This window comes from Sinohyriopsis cumingii, chromosome 1 (assembly GCF_028554795.1).
Source record: "Sinohyriopsis cumingii isolate HCF-2022 chromosome 1, ASM2855479v2, whole genome shotgun sequence".
NCBI lineage: Eukaryota > Metazoa > Mollusca > Bivalvia > Unionida > Unionidae > Sinohyriopsis > Sinohyriopsis cumingii.
Genome location: NC_142961.1, coordinates 39,502,987 through 39,523,629, shown reverse-complemented (window position 1 = coordinate 39,523,629; position 20,643 = coordinate 39,502,987). Strand labels below are relative to the sequence as shown.

Genomic DNA, 20,643 nt, shown 5'->3' with positions numbered 1-20,643 from the left:
TTTGATGCATTCTCAAAGGCATGAGTAAGGTCCTGATGATTAGTTTTTTATTTTGCAGTGTTCAGAAAATCCCCATCAGATAATAAAAAAAATGAAACTTGTTTCAAACCAGGGAGCAGAATGCCAAATTTATTAAATTCTTTCATGTATCTGAGTTGAATGAGCTGTTGTATTACAGGTTGATCTTTTTTGTTCCAGACATGCAATTGGTCGTTCTAGACATATAATCTGTTGCTCAAGTTATATAATCTATTGCTATACACATGTACTAAATTGTTCAAGACATTGAATCTATTGTTCAAGACATAACATCTATTGTTCAAGACGTAACATCTATTGTTCTAGACATATATTCTGTTGTTTAAGACAAAATCTCTTGTTCTAGACATATTTTGTTGTTTAAGACAAAATCTATTGTTCTAGACATATTCTTTTGTTTTGAACATAAAATCTATTGTTCTAGACATATATTCTGTTGTTCAAGACATATAATATTTACATCTAATAGCATGTGATAGCTCATTCTGCAGTTTTACATAGGTACCAATAACACATTTTTCATGGATATATAAACACGCACAAACACACACACAGAGTCAGTGTGTGCATCAAAAGCTGGTATGTGGTTCTCGAGACAGGCCTGATCCAACAGGTACAAGAATGCATAATGATGTCTGCTGCAGACACTGTAATTGCTGCTACCAAATCCATGGGCATGCTACTTCTGCTTAATGTATATTATGGTACTTTTTATATTGTCTACCATATATATACACACAAAATGTAACACTCCACTATTGCTGCAGTTACCTGTAGATGTTGCGTAATGGTTTAAACTGCTAGGCATCATCAAACTTCATCAGGGATTGTTGATTATAGAGTTTTCTTGGATTCTCAGAGGCCGATAATTGGTCCCCTGACCTACTGAGAATGTTTAAAACTCGTGCAGAATGAGAGTTGTTTATGTTGACACGTAGTGGATGAATTTTAATATGTTATCGTATGGTGAACATTTAGTGAAAAAGTATTGGAAATGTTGACGTTATGATGATTTGTATTTGTATATGATACATAGTGGCGGCCAGCAAGGTTAAGGACATTATGCCTGAATGGCCAACAAACTTCCAGTATACATGTAAATAATATGATGTCTCACACCTTTGTCCCTGGACCGCTCTGGTGGCATAGTGGTTAGAGTGTCCGTCTCGGATGCTGTAGGTCGAGGGTTCAATCCCTGGCCGAGTCATACCAAAGACTTGTAAAAATGGTACTAACAGTTCCCACGCTTGGTGCTCAGCATTAAGAGATTAGTGTTAGGACTGGTTGGCCTGGTGCCAGGATAATGTGACTGGATCGAACATCATGCTACATGTCTGCGGCATGATGCCCCAGTGCTAGACATCACTATAAACTGCCACACTGCAGACATCCTAGCGATATGACTGAAAAATTGTTAAAGCTCTGTTAAAAATCCAAATCACACACACACACACACACACACACACCTACCTTTGTCACTGACATTATTGGGACAATGATCCATGACATGATTTGCGATTTGACAAACAGTGAAACATTGGTTGAATACGAATGTATTGAATTTGATTCTCATGTAACCTTTAATCTTGTTTCTTCTAAAATGAGAAAAGATTATAACAATATTGCAACCTATAGTACCTTACGTGTCATTACCTTCCCATAGATTTAGACTGATGATTGATTGCCCATTTTGATACCATGTGTCTTAATTATGGGTTCATGTACAGAATGTATTCATCACTTAACATTCATAGTTTACAGTTTGCAATACTAAAAAATGTACATTGGAATCTGCTATCAATGAGCTTGTTCCAGGTAAAGGACAGCACACACTTTGCTGAGAAAATATTGCAGTAAAGCACTTTAAAGCAGTTAAAAAGAAAAAAAAGGTCTTGACTTCCTGGAAAATCCTTTAGAACAGTAAATCATAAGTCCCATTGAGGGACTCTTATTTTATTGATGGAATAGTTTGTATATGTTCATATCAAATGTGATTCACATTGCAGTAACCATTATATGGTTGAATATAGCTCTTATAGTACATGTTGTAAGTGTAACTAACAAAGATGGTTTAAGGCTGTATAACAACTGCAACAAAACTTTTTTTTATACATATATCCTGGACATGCTGATTCCATACCAGATTGTTGCCAACAATTGCATAATTTCGTCCATTGCTACAATTTGGAGATGTATATTGCTCATTTCAAGGAATGTCATTTTCAAGGTTGGCTCTCTCTAGTTCAGAAGTAATCATTAAACTCTTGTTTATTCAGTATTTATCTTCATGTCCCCCCTCCCCAGTTTAACCAGAGCCAGTTAGAACGATACCTCTAGGTCTGATTTGTATTGTTTAAGTAATAGTATTTTTATACATGTATTAAGATAAATTTTAGTGTTCAAAAGGGGCAGAACAAGCTGTATGGGATAAATATAGGACTTCTATATCACTAAATCATTCTTGAGGGTAGAATTTTATTTCAAAGGGATTTATCTCCAATGCAGTCAAGAAAATTATGCTTGTTAAAAGTGATAGAAGAAGCACAAATTTTAATTTTAATTTTGAGAACACGATGCATAAACTTTCTTAGATCGTTGTTTCTTTTTTAACTCGGCATCTCTACTCTCTCTCATTGACAACTGTGTACTGTTTGAGTCTTCTTTGAGAGGAAGTATCAAAAGTAATGATTAAAAAGGTGACAAGAAATTTCTGTTAAAACCTTCATAAGAGCAAGACTGGAATAATGTTCAAGTACTTGGGACCCATATTTGTACAAGAAACTCCAAACCATAGAAGAAATTCTGTGTAAAGAAATGCTGCATGTTGGGTTCTTGATGGGTTATTCATATCACACAGGTGTGGCTGATATACTGAGTGAGCTGGCCCAGTGAATTCTCAAACAGAGATGGTCAGTTTCATTGCGAGCTATTTTTTTAAAATACATAATCGTATATGTCCTTGTAGCAATACCATTTCCACAATACATCTTAAAGTATTGTTTATTCCAATTGCAGTTTTTCACTGGAATTCACTTCCTAACCAGAGTGTAAAATCACTGTTCCTAGAATTGTTCAGTTATGCAATAGGGAATTGGTACCTTATCGAAACTACAATATTTATAGCTGGTTTTGTATCTTGTCATTACTTATACAAGTCTTTAAAATTCTTACTTTTTAAAACTTTATAAATTCTTATTTTATTTTTTTTAAATCTTAGTTTTTCCTTGTAAACATTCTTTTACTGAATGTGTAAGATGCACAAAATCTCTTATGAGACTTATCAAAATATATAGATAAATATTTTAAAAGATGTCGTAATTCATTTTCCTAAGTTATATGCTGCCTTTTAATAGGACTGCTCTGGTGGCCTAAGTGGTAAGAGTGTCTGCCTTGGATGTGGGAGGTCACATGTTTGAACCCCGGCTGAGTCATACCAAAGACTTATAAAAACGGTACTAGCAGCTGCCTCGCATGGTGCTCAGCATTAACAAATAACCCCTGGTGACAAGTTTATGTGGCAGGAGGTAGTAGCCTACTGCCAAGCTTTGTACTGTCACGGTCATGTATGACACACTAAAGTGGGTGGTATTATAGAAAGGTAGACAGATGTAGCTCTACATTGATACCAAATAATCGAGAATTTGTGTTGCACTACAAAATACAGAGGGGAAAACCTTATTTTTTGGACCCAATTTTATTCTACCCAAAATTCGCCTGTGGTTGGAATCCGATTTTGTGTCCGGATTTTAGACTTTTTGGTCTCAGATCTAAGGCAGACCGGTATGAACTGCAAACAGACAGATGAACCTTTGCAAAAAGAAGGATAAGATGGGCATTTGGAATAAAGAGTGGACTTGATGCAAAAATAATGGGTCCATTAAGCAAAAAAAATCCAAATTTTACCCATCTGCTCCTGCACGAGCCAAATAGCCAACAAAAAACTATGTTTCAAACACAGTTAGGCAGTATGTTATTGGAAGATCACCAGGAAGTTGGATTTTTAGTATGTATTCAGAAATAGCTTTCAAAATGTGTTTCCTACTTGAATTTCAGATGAAAACAACAAAAACCTCCAGGGGTTAATGTGTTGAGAGGTTGGTGTTAGAGGACTGGTCAGCCTAGTGTTAGGATAATGTGGCTAAGTGGGACATGATGCTATATGTCTGTGATATGATGTCTCATTGCTAGATATCACTATAAATTGTAACACTACAGAAATCATAGACATATGACTGGAAGATCGTGAAAGTTATGTTAATCCAAACCACACATACACATAGGCCTCTTCGGATACTGTAGCACAATTACCTCACCTATAATGTCAAACAGTGAACTTTAATTACACCTTCAAGCATTCAGTTAAGGTAATTAATATATGCCATAATCCAATTTGGCCCAAGTCAACTGACCAAACATAATCTATCATTTACTTTTGAACTCACCTTGGTCCCCGTTAAGAGAGGCAGATCTATGTTTCAAAACAAATTAAGAAACTCCCTAGTCATTCTTATGTAATTAACCACCCATTCAATTTACTGTCCACACATTGTGAGCTATCAATATTTCATTGTTACAAGAAACTGGGGTCACAAAAGCAATCAATGCCATTGCACCCAGACCATTTAGGGATGAAATGGACAATGTTATTACTTTCATAGTTCATGTTCTTCCATCCTATAATAAATAATTGACATCATTAACATTGGATATTCCACATGCAGACAAATGATAATGCTGCAGGCACCAGCTCACCTTTATCATTCAATCTTGTTTAAAGTGTATTTAATAAATGGTTGTGTCCTGAAGCTAACCTACATACCAAAAGCAAACCTTCTCATCAAAGTGGATTAAAGGTTGTGAAGGTGTGAATACCGTACATACTCATAAACAGGTCAAGTCAAACTATGAACAACAAAGATATTGATCTGCTGTAGCATACTACACCTGTAGACCAGGGCCTATGATGTTCTACTGATTACTGATAACTGAATGCTATGGCAGGTCCAAGTCTATGCAGTTTGTAGTTGGACTCATCTTGTGAGTGAGTAAATACAGTACACAGTTTATTTTAGGAATCATGTCTGGTTAAGTGTCCTGAATGTTTTGTCAGTAGCTATATATGTTCTGAACTGTGGATCATACCTCAGATGTATATCAGTAGTTCCATTCGGACCACATTGTTTTTTAGGAAACTAAGAATGACTGAGAAGTTATGGAAAATGTACGTTTTAATTTGTACATTTGAATCAAACCTACAGTAAATCCAATCAATGAAGTAGCTAAAGTATTATGGTTAGATTATGGGCACTTTTTTGTTGAGATATTTTCAGTGAATAAAATGTGAGATTTTTCTCAAATTTACAGTGCTGACATACATCTGTGCCATATTTAAGTCGTGCTGAAATAGCCGAGGTTGCTGCACAATTAAAGAATGTAAGAGAATATCATGGATAAACAATGCTTTACTTTAAAATCTATTTCCTCTATAAAGAATATATGGGTCACAATCTGCAAAATAAATGGTATGGGGAAACAACTCTATCTGACATAAAATTAAAAAATAAAAGCTTCAATACCAGACATCACATAACAAATGTACTTGATGATTGTTTTTCAAAAAAAATGATCATCTAATTATTCAGCATGATAGTTTTTCTAAAAATTCATTATCTAATTTTTATATCAGCAGATTTTTTAAGAATGAAAATTCAAAAAGAGAAGACAATTTAAAATTCACATCGATTAATGCAGAAAATTGTAATTAACATCTTCACTTCTGGAACTTATGAAAGCTTGAATATGGCCCAAGATACAGCCACTGGGTCTGATGAAATATAATACCAGTTTTTAAAACACGTACCGGAACCCTCCTTTAGTTGTTCTTTTAGAAATTTTAAGTGATTCATGGACCATTGTTAATGTACCAAAAAAGATAATGATACATGGTAATGCCTGTTCCCAAACCAGGAAAGGATAGCACAGAACTGATCAACTACCACTCCATAGCCTCTATGAACTGTGTATGTAAAATGATGGATTGAATGATTACTGCAAGGCTTGTTTGGTATTTGGAGACTAACAATTTAATATCTCCCTTCCAATGTGGCTTCCGGTATGGCCTTAGTACCAACAGTCATCTGATTATACTTGAAACATTCACTCACAAAGCTTTTAAAAAGAATGAGCATTAATAACCATTTTCTTCTATTTTGAAAAGGCTCATGATAGCAACATTGAAGTTTGGAAAAATGAACGACCTGCATGATCTGGATCGTTAAGGTCATCTGTCCAATTTTATATAGAACATTCTAATAGGGAATTCAGGGTACAAGTAGGCTGCCTCCACCCTCTCTAATATTACAAACAATATGGTTTATTTGTCACAAGAGAGGCTACTTTTCTTGCAGTGTCATCCTTTTTTTCAGAAGGTATTACCACATGGGGGAATGGTCTACTTTATAACTCAGTACAGTGCATGTATTGGGTTAGAATATAAGAGATACTCACCCATACAATAATTTATTTGTAGAGACTCCACATGGTCAGTTACAGCACTCCCCCAACTACAAGTTCTTTATAATACAGTTTGTGTTATAAAGGGGAGTGTGATCTTGGATCTTTCATTAAGTGATAGTATATGCATCATGTACTTCACATTGAGATGGTCTTTATGGATGGCAGTCTACTCAGTGGCTTCCAGGTACAGCTTTATAACAAGGGAAGCAGCTGTAGGTGTAGCTAGGGATTTCTGTAATTACATTTAACCTAAAATTCCTGAGTGAAATCTGTCCTATCCTCTATGCAGAAACTCCATGTACATTTTATGCAGATTTGCAGCTGTTTGTGTAATTTTCAGTGTTGGTAGTTAAGGTTATTTTCACTAGATAGATGTGATAATCTCAAGAAGATAATCCCATTTCTTTAGCCAGTACTTATGATAGGCTGATGCAGGTCACACATATGTATGTTTCAGGATTCTTCTGTAATGAATTCCACTTTTTGGTGTCATGTAGCTATTTAAATTCAAATTTGGTTATAAAGAAACAAAAATGATGAAATAAAAAGGTGGTTACTAAAATGACTTACCAACCATTGTCCTTTAAAATGTCAACAGTCATTTGAAACAGTCCATCAGAGTTCTCAGCATTGAGAGTCCCAAATTACTGACTTCCAGGATTTCATTCTAAGTCTCTGATTTACAGTTGGTAGAATAGTGTCATAGACCAGAATATCTGGACACTAAAAAATAATGTCTTTTCTCTCTGTCCATATAATTTCTATACTAATAAAACTAGTTTCTTTTGCCAGAATGTTTAAATTAATATCTTGATTATAATGATTGTTCATTGATGCACCTCGCATGTACAGTGCTGATCAGAAATGATATAGACAATAGGTTGCATTATATCATTGCTTGCGAGTGAAGAACACTTGTATAGTAATGTTTCAGTGTTCTTATACAGATAATGTATTCTGGTTGCATCTCAGGTGGGTTTTTTTCTGTTGTAAAAGTATGTCAGTGTATACATTACATGCACTGCCGTTGTTGTTATATGTCCTATAATTTGTGTTTGAATGTGACCCAGTTCTAATATTAATTCTGTTAATGTTAAGAATGTCTTTGACAACAAAATGTAACACCAAAAATAATATACATCTATTTCATATTATCATAGTTCTGAAAGTCTGAAAGATGATCCATAATATCCTTGCTCAAAGTAACCATGACACTAAAATGCCAGATATGGCGATGATTGCCTCAAAAAGGTATTATGTAGTCAAATCACTTGAGCTGGTTTTCAAATTTAATTTCCGAATACTGTTATTGTATTCCATTTATGCATATGAAGACCCAACCAACTTTGTCCAAACTGAGGTTATCATTTATGTGAGATATGTCATTGAATAAAATTGAGACAAGAGGAACTTGTGTGTACAAGATTTTGGCCATTTCATCACAAATGTAAACACAGTATAGCTTACTGTAAAATGGAAAAGAAAGATAATGTATATGTATTAAACAGTTTAAATCATAGAAGTTAAGTGAAAAGTGAGAATAGGAATTGTTGTCCATGATTCTTTTATCTCCCTTTGTACACATTCCAGCAGTAAATATACAACAAAAAAGCCTGCAATTCAAGGTTGGCATGATGTAATGCTGATGACTATTGATTTTACAGTTATCAAAGTGATTCATAAATTAATTCCATCAACTGTCTTAAGCTGAAAATCTGTTCTTTCTTTACCACAAACTTTAACAAGCTCTTGGCTTGCATTGTTTCTGGAACTGCTTGGTGACATGAGTTGTGGAGCATGTCAGCTATTTGTATTGCTGCCATTGACAACGCCTTCAATTAATCCATCTTATAATTAGTGTAATCAAAGCAGGTTTACCAGTTTTTTTTTGGTACTGTTAAAACATTCCTTAGTAAATGATTCAGCCGTAATTTTTAGTTTTCATTGGCTGTGAGAAAAAGAAAAAAAACTTATGTCCTGAAAAAGTGAGTGTCAGTTTTTTAGGTTATTTGCAGGAGTTACAATTTTATTTAAAGGATTTGATAATGTTATTGGTGATAAGGATTTGATAATGCTATTGGTGATAGGGATTTTATAATGTTATTGGTGATAAGGATTTTATAATGTTATTGGTGATAAGGATTTGATAATGTTATTGGTGATATGGATTTGATAATGTTATTGGTGATTATACTGTAGTAAATTAAGGTGTGCTTTCAGCATGTGATACATGTAAATAAAATGGCTATATGCACCAGTAAAACTGCTATTAACATTCTTAGATCCATATTCTGAGAGGATTGGGTTTGTTTTGGCCCTCATGATATACATTTTTATGACTTCAAGTGTACTTAAGCATCAGAATTTCCATTGCTGTTTGAGTGCAGAATGTGTGTGTGTGTCTGTGTTTAAAACCTCTTTTTTATGGATATTTGGTATATAATATATGTACTTACATGTACTACATTGATCATGTAAGAATAACAAAAATTTCGCCTTCATTGTTGTGTTACATTTTGTACACAACACAATGTGTGATGTGCCTACAATCATGAGATTTTTATTCCCATTACAACACTGCCTGGAAATTTTATCATACAATAATACATGTAGTAAGGATAACATCGCATGAGATTTGTGATGTCACAATGGCATCGTCATCTTTTTTACATGTCTGGATTTTGATGATGCAGATTTTGATGTTGGACGAATCAGAAAGTGTATTACATTTGCTATTGTGTTAGAATTCTATCCTTTACATTTCTTTGAGAGATCTGGCCTTTGGACTTTGTTTTTCAAAAATCTTAATCATGCATTATCTTCAGTAATCATTGATTTGAAATTCAGGTGCACTAGCTTGAGGCCAAATATTTTTAGTATCTCTGATTTTCCTTTGTTTCAGGATGAATTCCATCCCTTCATCGAGGCTCTGCTGCCTCATGTGAAGGCCTTCTCCTACACATGGTTTAATCTGCAGGCAGCAAAACGCAAACACTTCAAAAAGCATGAAAAGCGAATGTCTATGGAGGAGGAGCAGAGGGTCAAGGATGAGCTACAGGTAAGGAACAAATGAATCCATTGTTCCAATTTATTGATTTCCTTAGGAAGTGGTTACTTTTAGTCACATGAGCAGTAGTTGGTGACGATAATTGCCAACTGTGTTATGCACCAAACTGTGTTTTAGTGAGAATGATCTAAAATTTCATGAATGTGTATATGAGTGTCATGGTGGGGGAGCAATATAGACAAAACAAAAATAATATAATTTTACTACCTGTCAATTTATATAGCAGTCTGGATTAAAATAACCCAGTGTGCTCGATGAAAATTAATCACTGCTATGTAAGACATTAATTATGCTATGTAAGCTATAGTATAGGTTTCTGAACCTTAACTGAATTATCATTATCTCTTCATCAGCTTGGCTGATGTTTTTAGTATTAAGGAATATGGAACATCAAAGGCAGAATATCAGGAGCCATGACATAACCATATTATAATGAAGTGCAATATAGCTGGGTTCCTGTGTATTTTGATATTTTGTCTGTCAGTAACCACATGCTGGGTGGAAATTTATCAAAGGTGGTACACAGGTTGCCTCATTGGAGACCATCTGCAAGAGGGGTATGAGTTTTGGCAACTTGTCTTAGGGTCCTTAGGGTTGGAGTCATGGTCATCTGTATACAAATATTACAGTGACATTTTTTTATATTATTTGACCAAATTTTGAACATGCATTTGTAGGAGTTAGATATATTTCGGGTTACTAAATTTATGGCGAATTCCGGAGGTGAGGGTGGTGTGGTGAGGTTGCATTTGTGTAATGGTGGTGGGAAAATAAAGCATGGGGATTGGCGATGTTGAGCATTTTAAGGTAGCTCTAGTTATGATTTCTTTGCCTCATCCCTGATGTTTCAGCCCTAAGGTTTTAAAATAAATAAATAATAAAACTGATCATTGATCATTTTGCAGAAACTGATGACATTTCATTTAATTCCCAATACCTAATTGCACAATTATTAATATTGTGGGTCATTGAGCTTTATGTCATTAACTGGAAATGAACTTCTGATTGTCAGCATCATAATTGACTCATAATGATAACCTTAGCAGGGAGAATTTGGTCAGCAATAATCTGGACCCCAATGATTCAAATTAGAATTTGTCCAATTAAACAAATTCCTTTCTTCTTTAGGCCAACTAGAAAGACCTGTTTATTTAATCTTGCAGTGAACGCTTCATAAGAGCCTAGTCTACTTGAGAAATAGATATTGTGTTATATGCAGGTATGGGGCAGAGAACACTGTACTCAGTTTCCTTGCACTAGTCTATGGCGCTCTTAAAACATCATTTGTACTCTTAGTTTAAGGAACTTGTGTACTACTGCTGATACTTGTATGGTACTTTAGAGTACATTTAGAGTACATCAGTTTAAGTAATTAAAGTTGCTGGCCTTTACTTTCTTACTATTTCAAGTTAAACAGTTGATAAATGTATTAATTTAATCCAAGAGTAAATATCAGTTTTAGTATTGCTCTGGTCTCAGAGATTACCATTTGTTCCTCTTTAATTGACTTTTTGTGAACCTTGAAAAAAATTATTTTCAGTATCTAATGGAAAAGACAAATAATCTTCTCCAATTTCTTTGGGAAAACATGCATGTGGGAATATGCTTTGGACTTAATGTAAATTATTTGGTAAATTCAATGATAAAACACACACCTCACTATAACTTTCACCAGATTGTTAATTCCTTCTTTTTGCCTATGGGGTAGATTTTAAAAACTTCTGTTTGCTACTTGCATTTCTTTTTTGGGGAAAAATAGTTTAAATTAAATTTGCAAAATCCTGTTGTCCAGTTCTGTCAAGTCTGTTTTTACTACTTCTCTGAAAGTACTATGAGGATTGCCATGAAACTACACACCTTCATTTCATGGTTTGTCCATAATGAAAATGGTAATACTTGGACAGCCGTTATGGATGGCACTGTACCTTGAAAATCTTGTTATTATTTCTCCTGCATGTATAAACATAGTTTTCATCAACATGTTTCTTACAGTGTTTAGATGAAAATAGTGCAGATATGACATTCAATGTGGCTGCCAAGGCAGCCAACTTGAAAATCTAGTTTACTGCTACACCTGAGCAGAATGCCATATCAAGATGGGATTTTACCACAAGACTTCTTATGATGTTATAGTTAATCGAAAATGTGTAGGTTGAACATCCAATATAGCAGTCATGTTGGCCATCTTGCAAATGTTGTTATCATAAATTTTCCTTGATGGAAAGTCATAACAACATTGGGGTTTAACCACAAGACTTCTGATTGTCTAGTTTGTCCTAAATAAAATTTTGCCAATTTGATAACCATTATGGCCACCACTGTGGCTGATTGAAGAATCTTATTGCTCAAGAATATCAGAGATGGTTTCATCACTCAGGAGTTAATAAGTAGAAATGGTTTTATCTAGAATTCCTAGATGCTCTTTTTTGAGCAGTAGAGCATTAGTCCCATCGAGGGACTCTTGTTTAAAAACCTTGTATTTTACCTTTAATGTAATATTTTTACCCTAATCCTGAAAGTGGAGAATAAGCGTAAACTATTTTTCCTTCCATATCACTTGAACACAAAGCTGCATGTGAAGATGAATTGTTTTTTCTTGTTAATAACAAGCTAGTTACAAGTGCAAGTTAATATCTTTTGATCTTGAAGTGTTATTAGAAATAAAAAGATTAAAAATTATTTCAGTGACATAAAGTTGCAGCAGTGTTTGTATGAGGGAACAATCATTTTGTTTGTTTGGGGGTGGTCTGCATAGTAAGCAGCATAACTAGATGAGATCAGGAATCATTCAGGAGTATATTAGTATTACAAGTTTTGAGATGGGCATAGTACTTAAAAGGTGTTACCCAAAGTAAAATAATGTCAGAAATGTTTCCATCTGTGGTGAATGATGTTTGGGCATCTAAATGAAATATAATTTTACCTTGAAGACATAAGGGCTGTACCGAGGTCCACTTTGCATTATCAGTAGGTAATGACTACAATAAAGTGTTACACAATGAACAGCTAATAGCAAGGAAAAGGAATCAGTGTGCAAAGAAGCTTCATTTTTGAATTTTAGAAATTATGCATTTTTTTGTTCTTGAAGTACAGACAAAAAAAGAAGTTTTAATAATAATTTACAGTACATCAGTGGTCAAGGAAGGAAGAGCTTAAAATTTTAAACAAGCATTTTCCACAGTTCACTGGTATTTTGCAAGTATGCCTTTGTCAAATTCAACCCCAGCATTAGTGTAATTCATCTATTGAGGAAATTGCAGGATGTGAGCCCCTTGTTTTTCAAGCACTCTGTCATCAACATTCAATCTGAAGTTTCTCTTCTTTTTTACTTTATGATCACCATGCCATTGAAGATGGACAGAGATATTATAATTTGCCAATTTTTTTTTTCATTCATGACCTGGAATTATTAGTTACTTCATAAAATATTGAATACTTTTTCAAAACTACATTGTGACCTTGTTTGCAAACTTGACATTCTTATTTTCAGTGGTTTGTTCATTACACCCCTCAGTATTTTTTTACCTCTTTTGCCTGTACTTTATGAAGATTGGTATGTACCTGTATATGCATATTGACAAAGTTAGCTTGATCATTCTAAAACTGTCACTGTGACCTTATATGTATGTTTGAGTGAATTTAGTATTTTCAGCGATTCATTAATTATACCATCAGTATCTTAGACCCACTTGAACCTACCCTGATCATAATTGGTATGTTTGTACATCTCAATGAAAGCAACTCAACCACACAAAAACAAAGTCAGGGTGACATAATTTATATTCTTTAGTGACTTGTGTATTCAGGAGTTTGTTCATTATACCCTTTATATCTTGGACCATATTAAACCGGGTCCCTGAGTGGCCGAGTGGTCTAAAGCACTCTCCATTACGGATCACTGCCATCTCACCTATGATTGCTTGGGTTCGAGTCTAGGATTCGGCCATTGTGGGTATGTGAGAAAGCTTGCCAGTAGCTTCTCGTGGGTTGGTGGTTCTTCCTGGGGTTTTCACGGGTTCTTCCTCCATTAATACTGGCCGCCATGCATAGCCTATCATGTGCTGAAAAATGGCGTTAAACCCCACAATAACAACAACAATCATATTAAACCTTCGCACATGAAAATTGTTACGTAGATACATCTTCATGAAAGTAACTCCACAGTTGACCAGTTTTACTTAATTTTTGCATGTATGAGTAACCCATGTATATTGACCTGGTTTTTGCACCCTCATTTTCTTGGACCTTATTTCACCAGCACTCATGAAAACTGGTATTTAGATAAACATTAAAAGGATGAAAACCATCCTCAAACCGGGTCAGTGCAAGCAAACTTTCATGCTTGAATGAGTTGAATTTTTAGCATTCTTTTTGATATACCCTCAATATCTTGAAATGGACTGCTCTGGTGGCCTATGTGGTAGAGCATCTGCTTCGGATGTAGGAGGTTGCAGGTTTGAAGCCATGTCAAGTCATACAAAAGACTTTAAAAATGGTACTAGCAGCCACCTCGCTTGGCACTCAGCATTAAGAGGTTAGTGTTAGGGCTGGTCGGCTTGGTGTCAGGATAATGTGACTGGGCGGGACATGATGCAACATGTCTGTGGCATGATGCCCTAGTGCTAGGCATCACTGTAAACTGCCACACTGCAGACATCATAGCAGTATGACTGAAAAACTGTTAAAACAACATTAAAAATCCAAATCACACACACATATCTTGAAACTGCTTTACCAACACTCATTAAAATTGATATATGATTTATCTCAGATAAAGTAACTTGGCCATTCCAAACCTTGGTGAGTGTTTTGTATTTCTTACACTTGACTGACTTTTGAAATTTCCACAATTTTTATGACACCCTTGTTGGTATGAGAATAAGTCAACCATACCAACACTAAGCGAGTGTGACCATATATTCACACTTGTGTCTTTTTATTTGTCACTATTCATAGCATACTGTTTGTGAACATAGATTCCATTTCATTTGTGAAAATTGTAATATACTCATATCAAGGTCACTAATCTCACCCTATCATCTGTAGGTCATTGTGATCTGATTTCTACTGGTGAATGGCATTTGTGTTATCAATAAGCCATTTGATATGCCCTCAATATCTTAGACCCTAGAATTTACATTCCATAGTGCAGGGTATTAAGGTACAAAAATATTGCGATTTATTACAATCTTTTCAGTTAGAAACAGAAATAACTTTATAATCCCAAGAGGTCTTATGGATGCTAATTTTAGGTAAATATCTTGATACATGTATATGTAAAATAACTTCAAACACTTAATTATTAATCACACTAATACTTTATATATCATCTTTGTCTACCAAAAGTCACATGAACAACAGTTCCATAAATGTCTGACTTCTCACCAATCTATAGTACTTTGTATAATGTTCCATGAATGTCACTTCACTTTGAATGTAATTTAAAGGTATCACAAGGGTTTCAAGATTTTCTTGAACTGAATAAGAACTGGCACTAACATTGTGCCATAGACTGCTTTTAAAATTACAGTAGTTATTTGTTTGCAAAGAATAATCCATTTGGAATGTGCAACATAGCTGTCAATTGTCCAAGTGTGGGATTTATACATCTGTTCTGCTGTACCATAGGAAGGAAGATGTGCAGGATAGATATGGAAGAAAAGGTTGATAGGAAAGTATAGCACAGCAAAACAAATATAATGAGTCCACCTTTAAGAACTAATTGATCAAGTCCCTTTGGAATCTTCACTTTGCATACTTTCTTCTCTTTCCTTTTTGTGTCTTTGTTACATGAAATTCCCGGAGCAAAAACTGCGGTAACGCTTCTTCAGGTTCCCATGTAGTCTTGGGGAAGTCTTGCCATTTAACATTATAAACGCGCTTGCCATGATGCCGACTACAGGCTAGAATTTCATCAACATCCAGTAAAGTTAGGTTCTTTCGCATTAGCATGTGTGGTATCGGGGAGCTGTGTTTCTCCACATGTGTTCTTTCTGTCAACACAAGGGTGATTTGCAGCCTTGCTCTCGGTTCTTGTTAGTGGCCTGGCTTTAAGAAACCGTTATTAGCCATTGTACATGTCTCCCTCATTTCTTCCTTGGTGTTGTTTCTTTCGTTCCGTATGGGTTATCATTTTGTCTGTTTTCCGTTGATACACTGAGTGTAGGTCCTTGTTCCAGTGTTCGATATTGCTTTTTGTTTTTCTGTTAAGAGGTCCTTGCATATGTATTATCCGTGTTCAGTTCATAGTCCTTTATCGTTTCCTGGTTGTCAACAATTTTTTTTTTTTTTTTGTTTTTAATCAGTCCAGTTTTGTTAATGATTCTTTTTTTTTTTTTTTGTTAAGAAGTCCATGCAATAGTGTTGTCCGTGTTCAGATCATAGTCCTTTATCGTTTCCTGTTTTTTTATTATTTGATCCATTCATTTTCCCACTGCTGCGGCTAGGCGTTCTTGGCTTCCATCACCAGAAAAAGTGGCATGAGACTGAAATCCATGCAGCTTCTATCCATTTTGATGCAGTAGAATCACAAGAATCAAAGGCACATATAGATCTCTAATGACAAATTTTTACCTGACCAATCACTTCGTAAAATTGTAGAATAAAGTGTAAAGAAAGGTCCTAAAGATGAATATACAAAAATTTTGCTACTTAACTTTCATATGGAGTCAGCACAGTCTAAAATAAAATGGAATTCCCCAAAATCCAGTAAAAGTTTTAGAATACAATTTAACACAACATTTCCATTTTAAATTCTCCACCAAACTGTAGTAGCGCCTTTCTGATGTCACTGCGCTATGGGGAATTAGTCACAAGCAAGAGGGTTTCTTCTTTTTCTACCTTTAATGATGTATGTTGCCCCTAGTTCTTCATGCTGACTCCTTGCACTATGTTTGACCTGGTTATTTAAACAATCCTAGCGGACTTCAGAGAAAACATTCCCTGAAGACCTATTCTAAACTAATATTCTGGTCTGATTGTGTTAGGTGCAGACCCTTTATCTAACTCTAATCTACATATCACAATGCACAGAATCTAAATTTTGTAATCCAAAATAAAGCCATATATGTACTCTCCATACACACTCTTTTTCCACTGATGCTGTGTGTTAGAATTTACAAAAATATTATTTTGAATATGAAATTACTTGTAAACTTTATCCTTTTGAGCAAATTACTTCAAAATTAAACTATAACTACTGAACTCTATTTTAAGCACTTTATACCTACTAAAAGAGATTCAAATTTCCCTTCAAATGGTCACTAATTTTAATGATTAAGCATTAAGGCAAACTTGCTATAATTGATTTTAATTAGCTTTACAAACACATCTTCCAACTGTCCTACTGACTCCTTTGTTTCAATTTCTCTGGACTGTAACTTGACACCATAGCATTTGAATAGCTGCTGGTAACCTAGTATTGACCCCAAATCTCTGCCTCTAAATCTAACAGTGACTGTAGAGTTACTCTATCATAGACATACTGTTATTAAATTTATATAGAGAATTTAGAAAATCTATACACAAATATATCTTTCCTTCTAAAACTAATATAAATACCATAGCACCTGTAATAACTAAATTTAGCCCTATAATAGCACAGAGAAAATCATACTTATGATATGCATTTAACAGTCCATGGTAATTACACTGATGTTTGCATTGTTGCAATTGATAATCATGTAACCTCAGTAATTAGTAACTTGTTTTTTTAAAATTCATACTTAGATTAAAGAAATTTGGTATGCAGTGAAATGCGATGCTTTTCTTTTATCCAAAATGTTGTTTTAAACTTCTTGATTCTGTGCATTTGAGGTTTTTCGAAGTACTCCATTTGTATTCATCAGTACCTTTTATGTGCCCACTATATGGTGGAGTGATGGAGTGATTTGGGTTATATCAGGTTATGCTGTATCTGTCATACATCCATCTGTGCATAATCCATGTCCATCCATTCCCTGTTTCATTTATGTACAGATTCGATTGTTCACTTTATTTTTACCATTTTATGTTCTCTGCAAATGCAGAGATGACATAATCGATATGATAAATGATATAACATTCTTTTCTTGTCAGCTTTTTTTCTCCACACCCATCCTCACCTTCCTTTCATTGATAGTACTTATCAACAGCCCAGCACTATATTATTATAACTGTGCATTGTAGTTGCTGAGTTGCAGTTATAGATTGTTAACTAAAGTTGGTTTTTTTAAATACTGAATACTTCATGAAACTCAGTCATAGCTGGAAAACTACAAATCTTTGAACCCACTGTCTTCATGACACCCATATATATTTACATATTTTTTATGAACATATAGATTAAATGAATTTTTGCAGCAAGTAAAATTGTAGATTGATGGAAATGAAATTTACAGTTTTATTCAGTATAATTTTGTTTCTTCCCAAGCAGTCTTAGAGTGTAAAATATTTAATTTTATTTCAATGTCCACTTTTTGCTAAGTCATGACAAATTGGTATATTTTTCAGAATGAAAAGCCAGAGATCAAACAGAAATGGGCCTCACGGTTGCTGGCAAAATTACGGAAAGATATCACCCAAGAATGTAGAGAGGACTTTGTAATGAGCATAACAGGGAAGCGACCCCCTATTTGTGTGTTAAGTAATCCGGATCAAAAGGGCAAAATGCGCAGGATAGATTGTTTACGGCAGGCGGACAAAGTGTGGCGGCTTGATTTGGTTATGGTGATATTGTTTAAAGCAATACCATTGGAAAGTACTGATGGTGAAAGATTGGACAAAGCTCCAGACTGTGTGAATCCCCAGTTATGTGTAAATCCACATCATATAAGTGTAACAGTACGGGAATTAGATTTATATTTGGCCAATTTTATACATAGTTATGGTAAGTATATTGACATCTGTAGTTATGTGCATGTTCATAGTCATTATCCCAATATCCTTAAAGTTTAGCAGGGACACTATCATACCTTTGATTTGTTTGTCTGTCTGCCAGTTTCTCCATAAATGAATTATCCTAAACTGCTGGGTGAAAATTCAGCAGACTTGGTACATACTCATGTAGGTTGTCAAATAAAAGTCATGTTCAACAGCAGAAGTGTGACTCTGATCTGTTTATTGTGTAATGCATATGCAGATCTGGGTCTATATTGTTTGTTCTGCTGATTACATTTGATGAAATGCATCGACACAGATCTGCCAGCACATTATGAGATACAGTGGGTTACATCTTGATAGAGTGCACATGATTCACTGCACTCTGCAGAACCCTTGCCTTGTATTCTCAAAACAGCAAGAAACTTGAGCTCTAGTTCAAAGTCCCAAACTTTGACAGTCAGTAACTATAATTAGAATGTCACAAATATTTCCAAGATATTTTCTTGTAATTTTGTGCCCCCCCCCAACTCTTGTCTTCCCATTTTTGTAAAAGGTGCACCCTAAGTATCATATTTGATTTCAGGTTTGTAGCTTGAGCATTTTCCTTGAAACATTTTGAGAATATGGGGCTGTGTGTGATAAATACAGACCTGCCAACCCTTACGATTTTGCCATGAGTCTTATGGAAATGACCCTTAAAATACAGACTTACAGAATAAAAGGTCAAATTAAGGAAATACGATTGCTTGTGGTAAAATCCAGATTCTGGATTGTCTGTTTGATATGGATCCATGTTTTATTTTAGATTTGGTGGAATTGGTCAGGGATCCAGACTATCTTTACTGAAGTACCACATATGCTTTAAACTACTGGTACTTTTTGTGATGCAAAACATCTGCATTATTGTTTTTAAATATGGCTTCAAACAAGTGACATATCAGGATGAAAGGGACAATAAACCTTTTAAAAAGTTTTCATGGTACAGAAGAATAAAATTGAATATTCAGATTCTTGGGGGAAAAGTCAGGAAAGGCAACAGTTACATTTAGTAGACATCATGGTAGGAATGATGGTTGCTGTCACCAAGTCTCAAGTGAATTTGTTTTTTAAAGGATTACTTCAGGTTGAGAGATTTAATAAGTCATTGAGCTCTGTATGGTTTGGAATTGTAGTTAGTGAAACTTTACTTCAGGTAATTAAGGTTCAAGTTAACTTCACAAACTTTTGAGTTGAACACGATGTTTAGCATAGCTGCATCAGTCTTGAATCACACTTCTGAGCTTTTAAATGCATGTTTTCCTGCTTGACAATAGCAGTACATAATATTTTGTTAAATTGACTGCCTTACTGAGATAGGAAGTACTGAGCAATATACATTAGAACTTCAGAATAATGGTTACAAAAATCTTTGTCATTTAAAAAAGCATGTCTTAGCTACAACTCTGACAATAAGACCGTAAGGTAGACAGATATAGTCATTTGACAGTGTATGTTTAAAATCTTTAGTCATTTTTAAGGTCAGCAGTAATGTATTGTTGGAATAGTGGATAGCATGTTTATCAAAGGAGTGTATGCATTAGAAATGTGAGAGAATTGCCATGTTTTGACCCATGACTTAAGTCCCGCCATATAATGGTGTCCCAACTGAACAGAAAAACAGATAAATTGAGATCAATGGAACAGTAAAGAACAATAGTCATGGTACTGTATTAATTGATACAGTAGATAGACTTTAAGATCATAATAATATCATATAGCAAAATAATAAAAGCTAGGGTTCATGTTTCAAATTTGAAACAGTCCTACAGTAAATGAGTTGGTAATATTTTTTAAAGGAAAGTTTTTTTAAGGGATTTTATTTTTGTCTGAGTAATGGTGCAGATTTGACTATACTATGTTTTAAGCACATTCCTGTATACATTTAAAAAAAAAATTATTTGAAAGATAAATAATGCATTTTTCTTACCTTCAATGACTAAACTAGGGTCTTTGAGAAAATGGGGTCTTGATACACTGTTAGATGTTGAAACTAATGCTTGTTCAGATGAAGTGGTAACTAGAAATACATTACATCAAACAACAGAGTTTGGTTTTAAGTATAGGTACAATTTTCTAAGACACATTTCAGTGTATTTTGCGTAGAGATGCAGTGAAAGTTAATA

The 20,643-nt window shown here is 34.6% G+C and overlaps 1 protein-coding gene across 3 annotated transcripts in view; it reads left to right on the top strand.

Moving 5' to 3' along the window:
• Positions 1-20,643, top strand: part of LOC149806748 (nuclear factor 1 A-type-like) — a 148,033-nt gene that overhangs the window by 17,180 nt on the left and 110,210 nt on the right. For all 3 annotated transcript variants that reach the window (XM_089957156.1, XM_089957162.1, XM_089957147.1), the window contains exons 2-3: positions 9,458-9,613; positions 18,113-18,488. In XM_089957156.1, the coding sequence (XP_089813282.1) occupies positions 9,458-9,613; positions 18,113-18,488 (532 nt within the window). The remainder of the gene's footprint in view (positions 1-9,457; positions 9,614-18,112; positions 18,489-20,643) is intronic.